The following is a 19,338-nucleotide window of genomic DNA, read 5'->3' as shown; positions in this document are numbered from 1 at the left end:
ATGGAACAAGAGTGACATCTTCCAATAGAGACCGGTATAGTTCGATAACAGCGACCACCGCAATCCTCAAAATAACTTTGGGGGGAGGCAAAGGAAGTGGCAATGGATGGTATAAGGTAAGACATGCTGTAACTAAGAATGTAAACATCTCATGGCTAAATTGTTTAGCCCAAGAGCTAGAATTTTCCCTAACTCCATTTTTTTTACACTCTGTTATAACCACTGCTCTAACCACTGTAATTTTTGTAATCATTTTCTGCATAGCTCTATGTATTGTGCAATGCCTAGTTAAAGCAGCTACCTTTTTTGTGCACATTCGATATACAGCACTAGGAAAAGACCCTAGCCAATTCCTAGATCCTGAACCTTCTATTCCGGCCATCGGGCACTTCTAGATTCCCCCAAGGTAGGCAAGAGGTGCTGGTATCACCGCCATCTTGTATCCTGGGATGTGGTGTGTCGTATCAGAGGGTGGAATGTAGCCAGACAGGAACCCCCTTGTAACATCCATTTTTGCTTGCCTGGAGCATACAGGGCACACAGAGCAGAAGGCCCAGGCTGTGTGACCGTGAATGGCTGTAAACAGAGATACGCCAATTGCTGACCAAGAGGCTGCCAAGGAGTGCCCTTGACTGAAACCCATATTGATACGAACACACATCCATCCGTGGGGGGAGGAATCTCTCGCCCAGTAAAAAAATGTCTAGTGCTCACAATTTAGTTATCTCTCTTGCAAGTGTAAATTAACTTGAAACTTGCTTGTAAGAACTGGCGCCACAAAACGGACCAGTAGAATTCGGCATCTTAGATAAGAAAGAGAATACGGGCCCCCAGGGGTATAAAGATAGGTCCAGCAGCGCATTTTCTCTGAGTGTCAATCTACCATCTATCTGCTGGTCGGGTTTGGTGTTTGATCTCCCGAGGTTCCAAGGGGACGCCCACCTCGTATTCGTCTTTCCTAGGAATTGAGAGACCGGCCCTGGCCTGACACGCTGGAGTCGAGAGGCACAGAAAGGGGTAAAAATTGTACCTAAATGTAGTCCTTTGTTTAAGTATATATATACATAGACTTAGAGCTCTTTAAAGATTAAGCTGTCACTTAGTACCATTATTTCTATTTTCTATCTTTATTTTCTTTGTAACCATTTTTAAAATCTGTATTTGTTAGCATTTAAAAAAATAGAGCAATAGCCATTGTAACCATATGCTTTTATAAGTCTTTTAATAAACCTGTAACTGTTTAAGTTTTAACCTGACTCCTTCAGTTGCTGTAACAGAACCAAGCACAATTTAAAAGAACTTCAGCCAGTCATAAAGAGACAGACATAAAGAGAGCTTAAGCGTTTGGATCTGTGTCACTCCCAGGTGACAAGATCCGTTGAGGCACCTTTCCAGCCTTTCCCAGGCTGCCCGCTGCAAAGGAACCCCTGTGTTCTAGCAGTTAAAATCTAAGGTGTAATAAGCTCTTTCTATATAACGAGGCGTCTGTTGGCCTGCTGGCCACCCTCTGCGACGGGACCCCGGTCCTAGCAGTAAAGACACAGACGTTAAACCTTTTCTCAGAAGCATACACACACACACTGCCCTGACCGTCAGCTGACAGATGGTAACGTGGCAAAGTGTAAGGCGGTCAGTAGTATCCTCATCTTGTGGTCTGGTGCCTTGCTGAATGATTGGACCGAAAAGATCGAGCTGGAGATGGAGAAGGTAGTTCCAGGGAAAATTCAGCATGGTCCGGACTGGGTGATGGAGTTGGCAGCTTGCGCGATTTTTGGCGCACTTTGGTTGGTGCTGGTGACTGCGTGATGTCAGTGTCAACACTAGCGTCGGTGCCAAGTGCACAATCGTGTGCAAAGTAGGTGCCAGCAATGAGTGGTGCAGCAGTGCAGAACGTGTTCCCTGTACCGACCCTTGGTGGCACAGAGGTGCCAGCTGTAATATTGGTGACGCTGCAGTCGGAGCTGGAGGACTCTGTGCCACTGTTGATGCCACAAGCACCATAGTTGTCATTAGTGCTGGTGGCAAGGTTGTAATCAGTGCCATTGTTGGCACCGATTCAGGGCTCGGTGCCGGACGAAATGTGGCAGAGGTTTTCGGCACCGAGTCTCTGGGCGGTGCCGGGTTTGGTGCCGAGGTACTCCAGCCCTGCTTGTGTTTATCGGGCTGGCAGCAAACAGCCGTGCCTGATGTGCCCGATTTCTCCCCTGTGCTGACACGAGTTGGAGGCAAAGAGCGTGAAGAAGAAAGCCTCCTCTTCGCGTGGGCAGGCTTGGGCGAAGCAGGTCGACATCTGCTGGCTACAGCTGGTTCAGGGGGTCGGGAAGAATCAGTCTCAGGCGGCTGTAATGCTCTCTCAAATAGAAGCATTTTCAGCCTCATCTCCCTGTCTCGTCTAGCTCGTGCTGTGAGCTTTGAACAGTGGGGACATTTTTGTGGGATATGTCCCTCACCAAGGCACCGTATACAGAGCAAGTGCCCATCTGATGCGGACACGGGCTCGTGGCATTTGCCGCACTTTTTAAAACCGGGTGAGCCCAGCATGGCTCGACCGGAGAGCGTCTTCCATCCCCAAACCGAGGAAGAACTATAACAACTGACTACGCTACAAATATTACTTCTTTTTTTTAAACGAAGCTGACACTAGAAGAAACTAACTATTACTATGTAAACTAATAACTGTACAACTAACTAACTAACGACAATTTTCTCTCTCAATCTCTGACAGGATTAGATGAGAGTGTTCCTTCTGACCGTCCTCGGCCGCAGATGGAGTAAACTGGCAGGAGATGGACTGCGCACTCAGAAACAGTGCAAAAGACACGAGATGCACATCGCGCATGCGCGGTCTAGCGAACTAAGACTTAAAAAGCTCTCCGATCTGCAGTGCTAGGACAAGCCTGACACCTACAGTGGAGCACCCACGGGACACTGCTCAAGGAAGAACTAATCGTTCCTTCTTAAACGGAGTATTCATATAGAATCATAGGGTTGGAAGAGATCTCAGGACATCATTGAGTCCTCTCCCCCCTCCCCACCCACCCACACCTCTCTCTTCTGTACACTAAATAACACCAAATCCCTCAGTTTCTCCTCATAAGTCATGTGCTCCAGCCTCCTAATAATTTTTGTTGCCCTCCACTGGACCCTCTCTAATGTAACAACATGCTTTCTGTAATGGGAGCCCCAGAATTGGATACAGTACTTCACCAGTGCTGAATAAAGTGGAATAATCACTTCCCTGGATCTGCTGGCAATACTGCTACTAATGCACCCCAAATATGCCTTTAGACTTTTTGGCTACAAAAGCACACTGCTGACATATTCAGTTTCTCATACACTGTAATCTCTAGGTCGTTTTCTGCAGAAAATTATATTTGTCCTAACTGAATTTCATCCTATTGTCCAAATCATTTTGAATTATAATCCTATTCTCCAAAGCACCTGAAAACCCTCCTATCTTGATATCATCTGCAAACTTTCATAGAGCTCTACTTACTGGCTTTACCGGTCTTCCCTGACTAATCGTCTACTACATGTTGCAGGAGATGAGTCTCTCTCTCTCTGCAGGAGCTTAAGAACACAATGATTTCAACTTTCTTCTATCCTCTTCTGGTTGCCACCTTAATTCCAGATTTTAAGAGCTGTAGTACCGATCTGAAGTTGTGGATATACAGACAACTTAAAATTAGGACCTATGTTCCAAATATGAAATCCTTATAAACACACGTGAACGACAAGCTTGTCATCTAATACAAACCACTCAGCCACTTTCCCAGAAAAGACAGGGCAAGGAAGAGGGGAAAAAAAAAAAAAAGTTTTCCAGAGTGACCTGAAAGTCAACAAATTCAGACTTATGTGGGTGGCAGGGTAGTTTGCAATGCTATTGATGCTTCACTGAAAACACTGAGCACTTTAGATGATTTCAATTACCATGGTATCACATGAAGAAATGTATTCTGAAATAAAATACGTTAGGGCATGGTTAATACAAAATATATTTTATATTTTCATTATGCTACAAAGAAAACAGCTCAAATCTTCACAAGGAAAAAAACAATTACAAGCAGCAACCAAAACATCTAAGCTTGTATAAAAACTTCCAGATATTAATATATTATCAAATTTCAACTATTAGATGAAATAATGAACATTATTTCTGTACTCTTCTTTTTTATATATTACATTGAACTCAATATGCCAATTTGAGTTCTAAAGAAGCTTAAAGTATATAATTTTCTTGTCATGTGAGCCTTTTTAAAGAACTAGTTCTGTTTAATTACTTATACTATCTATTGAAACCATATCTAAGTCTTTGAAAAAATGTAAATTCTGTTCTGATCAACTGAAGCACTAGCTTCTCAAAAATAGCATGGCAGGTATCAGTTTAAACTCTATATACAATTTTGTCTGAAGTAAATTTCCATGCCTAAGATGTTTACTGATTGAAAGTCTTAGCACTAATGGAGATTTTGATGAGGAAAGACTTCACAGCTGCTCAAAGAGGAGGTGCTACAAATGCACCACCAAGCCCAAAAGGAAACAAACAAAAAAATTTCAACTAGTCCAACTGAGAGCTCTCTTCCTGGCAACAGAAGAACTGATCTCTTCCCTCTCATCTTCTTCTAACCCCTAAGCCAGGGTCAACAATTTTTGGCACGCAGCCCGTCACGGTAATTTGCTGTTTGGACACTAGTTTATATTGAGATCCAAAGGCACAGCCCCCTGCAACCTCCTGCAGGCCGCAGAAACTTGCTGGGTTTCAGTATAGGTTAATATACAACTTTTAAATACTCAGGTTTATATGATCCTTTGAAACTGAATACAAACTGCTACACAAATAAAGTTGAAGTTATGTCCAGCCAAAAATAACTGAAAAGTATCCCCACAGTGTGTGTCTGCTTACTTCTTCTTAGAATATACTTGTATAATTTGCCAAAAATAGCATCATAAACGGTCTCCAAAGAGATTTTTGAGAATGGGTGGATATTAGTTTTCAGTTTATGAACTCTGTCTTGAGGCAGGTGTCTGAGGTACCACTTCACTATAAATTAAGCCATTGCATCTACAGGTTGAAACTCTCTAGTCCAGCACCCTTGGGACCTGACCAGTTGCTGACCCAGAGAATCTGCTGAATGATAGGAGGTCAATATGATCTTGCAGCATTACTACCACTTTCATTGCTTACTAGACTTTTAGAAGATATTGAGGGGTAAAATAGCACTAAATAACACGGAATACTGAAAGCTGTAAATAAATGTTATGGGACTGCGGGAAACATGGCCACACCCATAAGTGGACATCTGTCTAACTGAAATCATGCCGGACCATGGATGTTGCCAGACCAGAGAGTGCTGGGCTAGAGAGGTTCAATCTGTATAACTACTTGAAAGGGATTTTTGAGTTCTCAGTTACTTAACATTCCTTATATCCTACTGGAAGGGAAAAAAATAAAACATGACTGTCCTACTATGATAAATGCAACACTAAACAGAAACAGCTTCATGAGCCAAAAAACACCCTTTGGATTTCTAAATATAAACATGTGGCTTAGCAAACAATTGCAAATCTGCTTTCTACACACAAGAAAGCATTTGAAATAGAAGACCAAATTCATTTTAGGAACAAAGTGAAATCTTTAAGAACTGCATACAATTATGCCATGAACTCAGAGTTTAAAATGCAGGCATTTCAGACATGTCTTTTATAACTAGCCAATTAGCCCGTCATAAGACAGGATTTTCATGTCTTTTCCTGAGCTCTCTCACTCTGTCTCTCTCTCTCTCCTCCTACTGCCTCCCCTCCTCTCTCAGCTCTCCTCCGCCTCCTGCCTCTCTCCGTCTCTTTCTTTCTCTTCTCCCCCTCCTGCCTCTCACTCTCCCTTTCCCTTCTCCTCCTGCCTCTCTCTCCCCTCCGTCTCTCCCCGCCCCGCTTCCCCTTCCCTCCCGCCATGGCGCTTGGCTGAGTGCTGCCTGCTCAGCCGGGCTGCCGCGAGGGAGGGGGGCAGGGCGGGGTGGTGACGTACATGGCCAGGGGGCAGGATCATGTACGTCACCGTCCTCCCTTCCCCTCCCACTCCAGGGAGCCCAAACAGCCCCTTGCGCTGCTGGCTCCCCTGGCTGCCCGGCTGAGGGGCGCAGCACTCAGCTGAGTGCCACAGCAGGAGGGGAAGGGGGTGGTAACGTACACAGCTCCGCCCCCTGGCTGTGTACGTCACCACCCTGCCCCTCCTCTCCCATGGCGGCCCAGCTGAGTGCGCAACATTCACCGCCCCCTTCCCCTCCCGCTGTGGCACTCAGCTGAGTGTTGCATGCTCAGCCGGGACGCTGCAGGGGAAGAGGGGCGAGGCAGTGACATTCACGGCCGGGGGCGGGGCTGTCTACATCACCACCCCCCACCCCTCTCCCACAGCAGCCAGGCTGAGGAGCTCATCACTCAGCGCCATGGCGGGAGGAGGAAAGGGGGACCGTGACGTGTACGGCCCCACCCCTGGGCCATGTACATCACCGCCCTGCCTTCCTTCCTGTCCCATCGGGGCTCAGCTGAGCAGCACAGCACTAGTGCCACTCAGCTGGGCTGTGGCCGGGGAGCAAGCGGCCATTTGGGGTCTGGCTGCGGCCAGTGGCTGCACCCTCCCCCCATTCTCCAGGTCTGCTTCCCGCCAGCTCCTCCCATCCAGCCCCATGGACCCTAATCCGCCCCCAGCTCTGCTTCCCACCCCCCTTCCTCTTCCTGAGTGGTGCCCCACTCTACTTCCCCTCCCTCCCTGGTGCACTGTGCCGCTCGCTCAGCTGAGCATAGGGAGCGCAGACCTCAAAGGGCCACTTGCCGCCACTTGCTCACCCGCCAGGGCCTAGCACCACTCAGCTGGGCCCAGTGGGACCACCACAGCGTGCCACGGAGGAAGGGGAACAGGAAGGGGGGCGGGCACCACGCAAGGAAGGGAAGAGGGCAGGGCTGGCCAGAAGGGGGGTGGAAAGCAGAGCTGGGGGGAGATTGGGGGCTGTGGGGCTGGAGGGGAGGCCCGGAGGAAGGGGGAAGGGAAGGAGCGCTGGCAGGGGAGGGGTGTCCGGGGGGCCGTGGGGAATATGTAATCTACGCAGATGACTAAAAACTAATCTCGGTGGTACCATAAAATCATCACTACAGGTCTTTACAGCTGCATATTTATTATAGATGAATTACTTTGTTTATTACTTATTGATAATGCAATAGGCAGTGCATTTAAGTATAATCATGTTTACATCAGTGTTTCTCAAAGTGGTTTCGTGGACCACTTTGAGAAACTGGTTTAACTGATAAGCCAGTTATTAATTATGCATATGCTATTACAATCACAGAACCCAGGAAATTAACTGTACAGACTTAAATTTGTTACATTCAAACCTTGCCAAATTTGGATCCAATTTCTCCTATCAAAACCATGAAGCATATCTCTGAATGAGAGTCCAGTAAGACATTTTAGAAACTGATTTCAATATTATGCATTATCTCCTCCATCTTTGTGATGACAGATACTCGGAGTAGGTTGTAGGGCATGTAGTGGGCTTGATGCAAAAATCATGAAGTTCTATATTACCACGAAGAAAGGCAGACCTTTTGGAGCAAATTCAGTAAGCTAATATTTTCACTAAACCAGGAAGGATTAATTTCAACTTTTAAAACAGTTTACACATGTATCAAAGAAGTTAGAAAGACAAATGCAAAATTTAATCACTTATGAACATCATATGGATGAAACATCATTTGGAGGAGTAGTGGTCTGTAATTGAAATTAAGGAACAAACCATGTATGGCAGCAGTTCCCAACCTTTTCCAGATGGGGACCCATTTTGACAATTCAGGAAGACTTGGTGATGCAGGGCAATTCAAAAAATGTGTGAATAGCTCCTTAAGAGCAGCCAGGTGAGATAGCTGGTGACCCTTTTGAAATGCAATGGCAACTCATATTTGGGTCCTGACCCATAGGTTGGGAAACCCTGATGTATAGTATAACTTGGTATTCTTGGTTTTATTTAAAACTAAAAAGACATACAACATATGAGAAAACATAAGAATGGCAAAAGTGCTCATCTTGTGTAATTTAAGCTTAAAATTTGGGGAAAGAGGGGGAGAGGGCAAAATCATGTTGGATCCCGATCCATTTCTGAATAGTTCACAAAGGCACTGGCTAGAAACACACTATCATTTCTGTTAAACCATAAAGTTGTGGACAATGGTTTTTTTTTTTTTTTTTTTTTTTTTTGTAGCTTACTATGGTGATGCCTGACTTTTTCCAGTTAGTACAGGGTTAAAATTAATTCAGTTAGGCTAACGCTCCCTGTTAAATTGCTTATTAAAATTTACAGTGATCATTTTCTCAAATTCACAAAGGTATGAATAAAGACATTACTTGGCTAGCACACTACCTTACACATCCTAATGACTTAAGTACCCATTGTTTGGTTTGTTAAGAACAATTTGCACCTTCTCTATCAGCCTCAGGTAACATGAACTCTCTGTTTCACTATTTTCCCCCTTTCTTCCCCCCCCCCCCCATATCCCATATTTATTTTGGAACCGGACTTTTAATACACCATTTATCTGAAGAAGTGGATTTTACCCACAGAAGCTCATGGTATCATCTACACGTTGTGTTAGACTTTAAGGTGCTGCTACACTATTTGTTGTTTTTTACGAGTTTCCAGTTACAGACTAACTTGGCTACCCTCTGAAGTTTCCCCCCAGGAGATTCTCTGAGCTCAGAGGAGGCCAATAGTCCTTACTCTAACCAAGAAAAGGTGGAAGAACACTCACAAGTGAGGTTTTCTGGACTGTGGAATGTATTTTATGCATACGCTCAAAATATTATTATTTACTTGCAGAATGCTCAGCAAGGCCTATTTGTTTTATAAAGTTTTTCCTGGGCACAAGTGGATTGGGTTGGTAGGAGAGTTTTCATCTGAGAGGTAAAAGTGAGCCTGCAAGGGATTGATTTATTGGACGTTATCCTAAACTACCACCCCCATCTCTCCCTCTCTCAACACTGGATAAGCATATAATTAAACTTTTCAAAATACACTGTACAGGTTGGACCTTGCTGGTCTGACATCCTCGGAATAGAACTGGTCCCAAACGATGGGAGTTGCTGGACCAGGGAAGGTCCATCTCCTCATGGCTGTGCTGCCACTGGGCAATGGCTCCAGCCTGCCCTTGCTGCTGCCTCAGCTCCCCAGGGCTGGAGCACCACAGTCAAAGCTGCACAGCTGGGGCAGAGCTCCACAGTTGCTTGGCTCCACAGCCAGGGCAGTGCTCCGCAGCCATCTGGCTCCAGGGCCGGAGCTCTGCGGCCGGGGCAGAGAGACAGGGGCCAGAGCTCCGTGGCCCAAGCCAGAGCTCCTAGGTGAGCAGCCCATCCCATGAGCTACGCATCGGTCAGAATGGTAAGTATACGGATCGGCTGATGGAAGGGAACGCCAATTAAGACATCCACCAGTCCAAGGAGTTGAGGACCCGTGGTGGAATGTTAACTGACTTGGAGAGTGGGTCTCTGGATGGAGTGTAAAGTGTGGCGAGCCAAGGCTGAAGGCATCTCATGTGGAACCTCACCAGCCTGACAATGTAGGTCGTGGTGGTCATGTGGCCCAAAATTTTTAGGCATTTGCGAATTGTTGTGGTAGGGGTCGCTCAAGCTACTGCTGTGAGGTTGCATAGGGTGTTGAATTTGTACATGGGCAAAGTCGCTTTGGCTGCGATGGTATCGATGTGAGCTCCTGTAAATTCCAGCACCTGTGTGGGATGGAGCGTGGATTTTTCGTAATTTATGTGGAAGCCGAAGCAAAATATTTGTGATAGTCTCAGTCTCAGTCACGTGTTTTGTCTCTTTGAGAGATGTACCTTTTATGAGATAGTCATATAAGTATGGAACTATTATGACTCCCTGATGACGAAGGCATGCCACTACAATGGCTAGCGTTTTAGAAAATACCCTGGGGACCACTGAAAGGCCCAAAAGGAGCACTCGGTATTGGTAATGATGACTACCAACCGTGAATTGTAGAAAATGTCTGTGGGTAGAATGGATTATGATGTGGAAGTATGCATCTTGACAGTCGAGAGCCGAAAGCCAATCTCCTTGATCCAATGCTGGGATTATTGTTGTTAGGGTCACCATCTTGAATCGTTGATAAGTGATGTACTTGTTGAGCTTTTGTAAATCTAGAGTGGCCCTTCATTCTCCATTCCTTTTGTGTGTCAGAAAATAAGTTGAATAAAACCTTTGGCCATGGAACTCTATTGGTACCAGTTCTATGGCGCGTAGGTGGAGGTGGTGAATCACCTCTTGCACGAGGAGGGTCTCATGAAAAGGGTCCCTGAAGAGGGGGATGGGGAGGGAGGATGGGTAGGGGAAAGAGAAATGAAAGGGATAGAATAACCATAGTGGATGAGCTGTAGCACCCATTTGTCCTATGTGATTTGAGCCCATTGTTGAAAGAAGGGGCGGAGGCAGTGATTGAATTGTGGATGGTTGGTTGATGGTGTAACCACAAGGAGAGTTTCTTTCTGGCTCCTGACCGAACCTTCAAGTTTGCTGTTTGGATGTGGAGGGCTGGGCTGCAGCTGTTTCATGTTGCTGCTGGCATTGAAGCCTATGCCGTTGGGGCCTTTGCTTTTGTCAGAAGTCATATCTTGGTCATATCCACCCCTCAAGTGTGTTTTTTCCGCAAAAAAATTTACAGTGAATCGACAGAACAGAGGGTTTTTTGAAGCATAGGTATTCCTCTTTCTATGAGGAATAACTCCTTTTTGTGCAATAGTTATTGTGCAAAAAGGTGAGAGTGGACGGGCAGCAGGGATTTTTTGTGCAAAAATAGCTTATCAAAACAAGCACAGGTGCCCTCATGGCCATTCTGTTAATGGCAATCAGAGTTTTCTTGCGAGAGAGCAGTCCATGCACTTTTGTGGTGTGGATACGCTCTTGCTCAAGAAATTTTTGCGGAAGATCTTTCACAAAAAGCTTCTTGTGCAAGAAGCCTGCAACATAGACCTAGCCTACTTCAAGTAGTAGTAAACTTTTCAATCACCCCCCCGCCACACACACTTGATTTAGCAGCAATCTGCTATCTTAGAAGTTAAGCTGGCTACAAGACAGCAAACTAATTACAAAGCTGAAAATTGCCACTTAACATTTGGCAACAGCAGGACTCAGAGGAAAGGCAAAGGAAACCCATAACTGGCAGGTAACTTGCGGAAAGGAGACTACATTGGGAGAACTGCTAGTAACCCTAAATTATAATTATGAAGTTAGAGTACGGAGGGGGAAGGAAGCAGATCTAGGGAGTAAGACAGAATTTCTTTTGCTATCAGCTGAACTGGAAGAAATGGAGAGACATTATATGAAACATTATTGAAAGAATACTGTTTTGTGAAACAGGAAATAAGTTGCAAGTAGTGGCTTGTCCTTAAGTTTTTTGTTTTGGTTTTTGGTGGTGGTTTTTTTTATTTGGGGGGAGGGGGGAGAGAAAGGAGGGTGATTCCACAATCCTTTTTAGCCCTCTTAAAAGAGTTTGCTCTACCATGAAGTTGTGGAAGGAAAAATGATGAAGTAATAGTGTGACACAGTAAAATTCAGAGACCACTCTATTAAACAAATAGAGATGAGATCAAAGCTACTTTTTCCTCAAGAGAGGGTATATACAGGATCAAGCTTGTGTGCTATCAGAGCTCACGGTTGAGAAAAATATATTAACTAATGTTACAGCAACAAAGAAAAAAGCTTTTGAATGAACACTGTGAAGAAATAGGTAGATGATTTCTCAAATTGTACTAGACTTGTGAAATTTAAATACCCTTGTCCATTTGCAAACCTGGGAATACACTATCAGATCCTTAAGAAGCCACTTTACTAAGAGGAAGGAGGGGGAGGAAAAAACAGACTTAGCCTCATCCCCAGCACAATAAAAAGATAAGCAGAGATAGTTATGTACACTATGGCTACGTATACACTGGCCCCTTTTCTGGAAGGGGCATGTTAATTTCAGAAGCCGTAATAGGGAAATCCGCGGGGGATTTAAATATCCCCCGCGGCATTTAAATAAAAATGTCCGCCGCTTTTTTCCGGCTTTTAAAAAAGCCGGAAAAGAGCGTCTACACTGGCCCCAATCCTCCGGAAAAAAAGCCCTTTAAAGTAGGAATAAGATCCTCTGGAAAAGGGCTTTTTTTCCGGAGGATCGGGGCCAGTGTAGACGCTCTTTTCCGGCTTTTTTAAAAGCCGGAAAAAAGCAGCGGACATTTTTATTTAAATGTCGCGGGGGATATTTAAATCCCCCGCGGATTTCCCTATTACGGCTTCTGAAATTAACATGCCCCTTCCGGAAAAGGGGCCAGTGTAGACGTAGTCTCTGTGTTGATAAAGACAATCCTGTGTTGAAGAGACATAAAATATCCTCAAATAAATCAATGGAACAGTTTTGGACCAACTTTCAAATTTAGATTCTGTATCAGCTTGAAAAGATATCCTCCAACATGATTCCTTAGAAGAGGTTTTCCACTATTTCAATACCAATTATGTGACCGACTAAAGAAACACAAGATACATCTACACTGCTATTACATACCTGCAGCTGGTCTGTGGCTTTGTGGGCTGCCACTCCCTGTCTTCCCCAGCTGGGAGAACTGCAGTTCAGCAAGCCACTTCACTAGAGGCTTCTTCCCCCCTTCCCTTCCCCTCTCCATCCCCATAGTAGCAGGGGGCAGTGCATGGGAGCAGCAGGGGGCACAGTCACGTAAATCCCTGGAAGCAAGGTGCAAAGTAAGGTGACCCATCCCCATCATTTTAAATTTTAAATTAAATTTAAATTAATGGAGATTGCCTATCTCCTAGAACAGGAAGGGACCTTGCAAGGTCATTGAGTCCAGTCCCCTGCCTTCACAACAGGACCAAGTACCATCCCTGACAAATTTTTGCCCAAATCCCTAAATGGCCTCCGCAAGGATTGAATTCACAACCCTGGGTTTAGCAGGCCAATGATCAAACCACTGAGCTATCCCTCCCTGCCATGCACCCTTCCTCCCAAATCCCACTCTAGCACCCTCCATGATCTGCAAAACTTCCTTAATCTGGCATATCCTGTTTCCCAGAGCATTAAAGGAAAAGAAAATTGTATGTATGTAAATACATTTATATAGACTTATAAACATATATCATGCAGATTGTTAGGTCAGTTACAGTACCGACTGTGTTAGAATTTTCTGTTTCAGATCATGCAAATGATTTTGTGTACTCAGAGTAACAGATTACTAAGAGCCTATACAGGCAGTTCCCGGGTTACGTACAAGATAGGGACTTTAGTTTTGTTCTTAAGTTGAATCTGTATGTAAGTCGGAACTGGCGTCCAGATTCAGCCGCTGTTGAAACTGACCAGCGGCTGACTACAGGAAGCCCGAGGCAGAGTTGCTCTGCCCCGGGCTTCCTGGAATCAGCCGCTGATCAGTGTCAACAGCGGCTGAATCTGGACACCTGGGACAGAGCAGCTGGGGCACTGCCGGGTAGGTCCCCGCATTGCCGCTCCTCGGCGCTTCTGGACCAACCCAGCAGCACCCCAGCTGCTCTGCCCCAGACGTCCTAATTGGTCAGTTTCAGCAGCGGCTGAATCAGGACACCCCAGCAGACCAGGGAGACGCGGAGCAGCTTCTCTCGCCCCGGAGGACGCGGGCGGCGGGACCGTGGCACGTCTGGGAGGTCCCGCCGCCCGCGTCCTCCGGGGCGAGAAAAGCCCCATTCGTAAGTACGAATCCGACATAACTCGGATCCGCGTAACCCAGGGACTGCCTGTATATACTTTTAGCAAGCTTGACCTAAATGTTGCACTTCAGTGTTGCAGAAGACTAGAAATTCTGTGGTAGCTCAGGATAAATTAAAAAATATGAGAGGGTTTGCACAATAAAGTGAATTAATAAACTGAAGTATGCCTTAACATTATTTAATTGTATATGACAATTAAATTTATATTCCCTCTGAACACTAATTTTCAACAATAACTGGCTCTTATCTACTGTTTTTCATCAGAAGATCTCAAACACTTTAGAAAGATCATTGTCATTAACCTATATTAGGGATGAAGTAACAGAGGCACAGAAAAGGAAAGCAACTTGACTAAGGTCAACCAGCAGGCCTGTGGAAGAGCTGGGAATAAAACCCAATGTAGCCTATGAGATAGACCATGATACTGAGACTCAAGCAACGTAAAAGAATGGCATTAATCCATCTATTGGAAATATTCAGGGAAAACTGGAGTTTTAAAATAAAGTGGGGGTAAATTTAGTATTCTCAAACACAGGAAGATAAGGGAAGCTATTTTAACTTGTGAAATAAGCAAGTTAACTGGTTATTTGTATTAAAATTACTGGCAGTAATTAGCCAAAAGTAATTATTGACATTTAAATTATCATCATTAGGTTTTCTCAGGTAGATGACCCTTTCCTCAGAGCTATTGTTTGCCTCATTCTGCACACAATCTGAAACATCAGTAATTACTTTGAATGTCAATCAGAAAGGCCAAAGCATAGAAATATGGTTCAAAAGGTAGATTCTGTCCTGATACATAACCTTTTGCCTCCACACTATTCATACATTATACCCACTGAAATCAAATGAACACTATGCAGATAGATACAGGAACTATAAATTGTTAAAATGTAATGCTATTTATAAGAAAAGTAAGTCTCTGTAAGAGACTCTTCTTGTATTGAAAGGATGTACAGTGCATGCAGATTTCTTTGAAGACTTGGTTAACATTTGCTTCCTAAAAACCTCACTAAATTAAAAAGATATATTGTTAATACTACAGTCAAATTCACACATTTTAGCTTTCCTGAGCACATTATCTACTTTTACCCGTCATATGCTGGAAGAGAATTGTTTTCTCTGGGAACTAATTTTCTCCATTATTTGACTATTCTGAGACCAATGGCATGGATACATTTAGGCGATTAATGAGACTTTTGCACAACACAGCTCATAGTATCTTTTTAAGTTATTAAATACAAGTTTGCAAGAAATAATAGAAACTTGATTGTTTAATCAAGGCACTGTAGCTCTCCACAACATCCCCATTTCATTTTTAGGCAACTTTGGTTCATCCTCTCTGTCAGGAGAATGTTCTCAATTTTTCCATTTGCTTTTTAGGAAAAACTCTGATCATTTAGGAGAATTTCCTATAACCAATTATGAATCTGACGATTTTGAAGTGTATTCTAACTGGATAAAGAAAATATTGGTAGCATTTCTCAAATGGAGATCATTTTCGTGATTTTATAAAACTTGAACTTTTGTTAAGTATGTTTAAGAAACTAGTCAAAACACTGAACTGGCCTTACAACTTTTACAACACTAGTTTGCCCCCACCAAAGCCACAGCCATACCCGTGTGCATGCACTCATGTGAAAATATCGCACACACTAAATTGCACTGAGGCCGTGACAACATGCAACTTAGTAATGTGCAATATCTCCACCAGAGCAAGCAGAATGGGAGCTTCAGGGAAGAAGGGTATGGTGCATTCAGGAAGAGAACGACATGCTGCCAAGGGAAAGGAAAATGGTTCAGGCAAAGGTGTGCATGCTGCTACTATAAAGATCCATGAACTTGAAAAATGCCACTTCATCCAATCAGAAATGAGGAGACAAACACCAACCCTCTACTTTTAGGGATACATGTATCAAGATGGTAATAGTCAAAGGCATAGTGAAGTAGCTTAGTATTAGGAACTAACTCCATACAAGGGAATTAAAAACCTGAATCAAAAGCCTCTAGTGCCCTGGAAAAGCAATTAACTGCTTTATTTAAAAACAATTATATTCTGAGTTTTTTTCCACTTACTGAAGTATTAATGGCTAATAAATACCAAAATAATAGTCCTGTAAAATCTAATAATGTGAATCAGGGGTGGCCAATAATCTGAGAGGGGGGAACACTTCATCCATTTCAGAAGTGATTGCGGCCTGTCCCAGAAGGGGTGGGGCCTTGGGTAAAAGGAGCTGGGCCAGGAGACTTTGCATGCTCCCCCACCCACAGACCTTGACTAACCTGGGGGCAGGGAGCACATGAAGTCTTTGTCTCACACTCCCTGCCCTACCAGGGGTACATGGAACCCTAGAGAGAGCCACCAGCTGTTCTGAATAGCTGGTGGTTCCCTCTGGTGCTGCACGCCCTGGCCGGGGAGACGAGATTGCGCACACTCTTGCACTCCCAGGTCTTGACTGGCCTGTGGGCGGCACAGAGGCCAGATCAACCGGCTTAGTGAGCCAGATCTGGCCTGGATGGGCTGTCTTGCCCTCCCCTGATGTGGGTTCATATCTGAAACAAGTTTTCTTGTTAGATCTGAGTGAAAAACTCAAATATTTCAATTATTTCAAAACTGTCATCTAAATCTTTGGCCAACAAACAATATAGGTTTCTTTTTCTAATATGCACCACACTGCTGCTAGCTAGGCCATATAAAGATCTGTATGGAACAATAGAAGGTATGTTCTCTCCTAACAGTGAAGCATTTACCCATGCAACACCCCCAAGACCTTCTGGCCCAGAGAATAAGTCCTAAGTGGCAGTGCAAAGCACTAACTAAAAAATGACTGAGTTAGCTCAAAACAATATTTTAATTATAATTTTGATTCCTATCCCATATGCACAGAAGAACTCAGTACAGATGATTACTTTGAACGAGTTAGGACAAGCTTCTTAAACAACCAAAATTCACCAATTTCTTTTAACAATACTATCAATTTAAATACAGAATACCAAATCAACACTAATTTTCAATTTACTTGGCCCTCTTGTGAATGAATTAAAGAAATAAGCAACTAGTGTACAGATGTAGAACTGATCTGATTATATTCTAATTAGTTGGATTAATTATAATATATAAGCACATACAGCTTCAGTGTCAAGACATATGGCAAATCTTGGTTTATTTCTTCAAACAATTCAAGATTAGTCCCCTTGGTCTTACCTAATCGATGGAAATTCCAGTCACCATTATTAATGATAAATAACTCCGTTCATTGAATCAGTTATTGTAGTACCAATGGTTAGTTCTAGTATGCAACAATCCAGAAGAATCATTTAAGTTTTCCAAACATGCTATTTCATGGGAAATTAACTGCCCTATCTTTCACTACTGAGTCTCACTGAATTTTTAAAAATATGCTTCACTACCGAAGTATTATTCATTGCACCCTTGGATTGCCAAACAATCCAGTTAACTGGAATAGTTCTTTCATAATAATTCAAGTTAAGTTTAGGATAGGGATGTTAAAAAGTGTTGAGACTTATTTTGTGCTGAAGGGATGGGAACTCAGACAGAAGGGGCAGGGCTGAGGGGCTAACCATAGCTTGCCTCAGCAAGCCAGGAGTTCACCCACTGCCCATGACCAAGAGTGAAAATTATGGATTCATGATACATTAGGAAAGGTTACAAGCTCCATTTTGGGTAGCCCCCATAACTAATCTCTTTAGGTCACTTGGAAGAGGTTGGTGCAGATAGATGTTTTGGGCTCAATTAATGGTTATAAAATGGTATGAGAGCCTAAGATGAAAGGAACTAGAGAAGTGCCATTATAATGTTATAATTCATACCATCAGAGTAGCTTGATCCCATTACTGTACATCCCAGACTACTATTCATCACCATGTGATTTAAGTTAGATATATAATTATAGCATGGAGGTCACCACTGTCACAGAACCTGTGAATTCTGCCATTCATGTACTGCCATTTATGTGCTTTAACAGTTTGTTAGTCTGCTTTGATCAGCTGCCATGCATTAGCAATTTGCTAGTTTGCTCTGATCTAATTACAATTTCAAAGAGGACTAGATGAAAGTAAACTAACCAACTGTTAACATGCAGCAGCAGGGTCCACAAGGTTCCCATTATCATATTGTGAAATTATCTATTTCTTGACAAAATTGTGCTGTGAATTATTCATAATATTACTATGACAAAAATGCATCTATAGATTTAATATAAAAACATATCAGATGCACACACCGTTTTTAGCTTACTACTTTCCTTTGAGATTAACAACAGATTTTTTAAAAGATACTTACTACATTGTAACAAGCAAGCAATTTTCCCAGACAGACTGATGAACTGACAAACTGATGAACTGACAAACTCAATTATTTTCCAAATGGCATGACTTTTGGCAAACAATGAACCATCCGACGTATAAAGCAATAAGCATCCAACCATGCTAGGAATAATAATTCAAGATAAGTCAGCATCATTAGTCTATTCTGATCATTAGTCCTCAAGAAACTGGTCATTAAGTTCAACAAAAGCTGCTTTATGACAACTGGATCACCACTACAAGTCCTTTCATTCTCTTTTCTGCCACTCATCATAATCAATTGTATTTATTCCACCCTCAAGGCTGCAGCTAATATACCACAAGGGACCAGTGTGATCATCAAATCTGATCTGGCCATTAAACTTCCCCAAAGTAATTCTTAAAACATAGAATACTAGAACTAGAAGGGACCTCAAGAAGTCATCGAGTGCAGTCCCCTGCCCTCATAGCAGGACTCAGTTCCGTTGGACCATCCCTGATAGATGTCTATCTAACCTGCTCTTAAATATCTTCAGAGATGGAGATTCCACAACCTCCCTAAGCAACTTATTCGAGTGTTTAACTACCCTGACAGTAAGGAAATTTTTTCCTAATGTCCAACCTAAACCTCCCTTGCTGCAGTTTAAGCTCATTGCTTCTTGCCCTATCCTCAGAGGCCAAGGAGAACAGTTTTTCTCCCTCCTTCTTGTAACACCCTTTTAGATACTTGAAAACTTATGTCCCCTCTCAGTCTTCTCTTTTCGAAGCTAAACAAACCCAGTTATTTCTGCCTTCCCTCATGGGTCATGTTTTCTAGACCTTTAGCCATTTTTGTTGCACTTCTCTGGACTGTCTCCAATTTCTCCACATCTTTCCTGCAATGTGGCACCCTGAACTCTACACAATACTCCAATTGAGGCCTAATCAGTGCAGAATAGAGTAGAAGAAGGGTTTTGCTCACAACACTCCTGTTAATGCATCCCAGAATCATGTTTGCTTCTTTTGTAACAGTGTTATACTGCTGACTCATATTTACCCTGTGGTCTATTATGACCCCATGATCCCTGTCTGCAGTACTCCTTCCTAGGTAGTCACTTCTCACATCGTATACGTAAAACTGATTGTTCCTTCCTATGTGGAGTACTTTGCATTTGTTCTTATTAAACTTCATCTTATTTACCTCAGATCATTTCTCCAGTTTGTCCTGATCCTTTTGAATTATGAACCTATCCCTCCAAATATCAGAGGGGTAG

General features: G+C 43.4%; 1 protein-coding gene across 4 annotated transcripts in view; it reads right to left on the bottom strand.

Moving 5' to 3' along the window:
* Positions 1-19,338, bottom strand: part of TMEM245 (transmembrane protein 245) — a 147,653-nt gene that overhangs the window by 33,748 nt on the left and 94,567 nt on the right. Inside the window, exon 15 of one of the 4 annotated variants that reach the window (XM_075921640.1) lies at positions 12,594-12,769. The exons of the other annotated variants lie outside the window; for them this stretch is intronic. Within the exon in view, the coding sequence (XP_075777755.1) occupies positions 12,594-12,769 (176 nt within the window). The remainder of the gene's footprint in view (positions 1-12,593; positions 12,770-19,338) is intronic. 4 annotated transcript variants of the gene reach the window in all.

The sequence above is a fragment of the Pelodiscus sinensis genome, chromosome 2 (assembly GCF_049634645.1).
Source record: "Pelodiscus sinensis isolate JC-2024 chromosome 2, ASM4963464v1, whole genome shotgun sequence".
NCBI classification, from domain to species: Eukaryota; Metazoa; Chordata; order Testudines; family Trionychidae; genus Pelodiscus; species Pelodiscus sinensis.
This window is presented reverse-complemented; position numbering and strand designations above follow the sequence as displayed.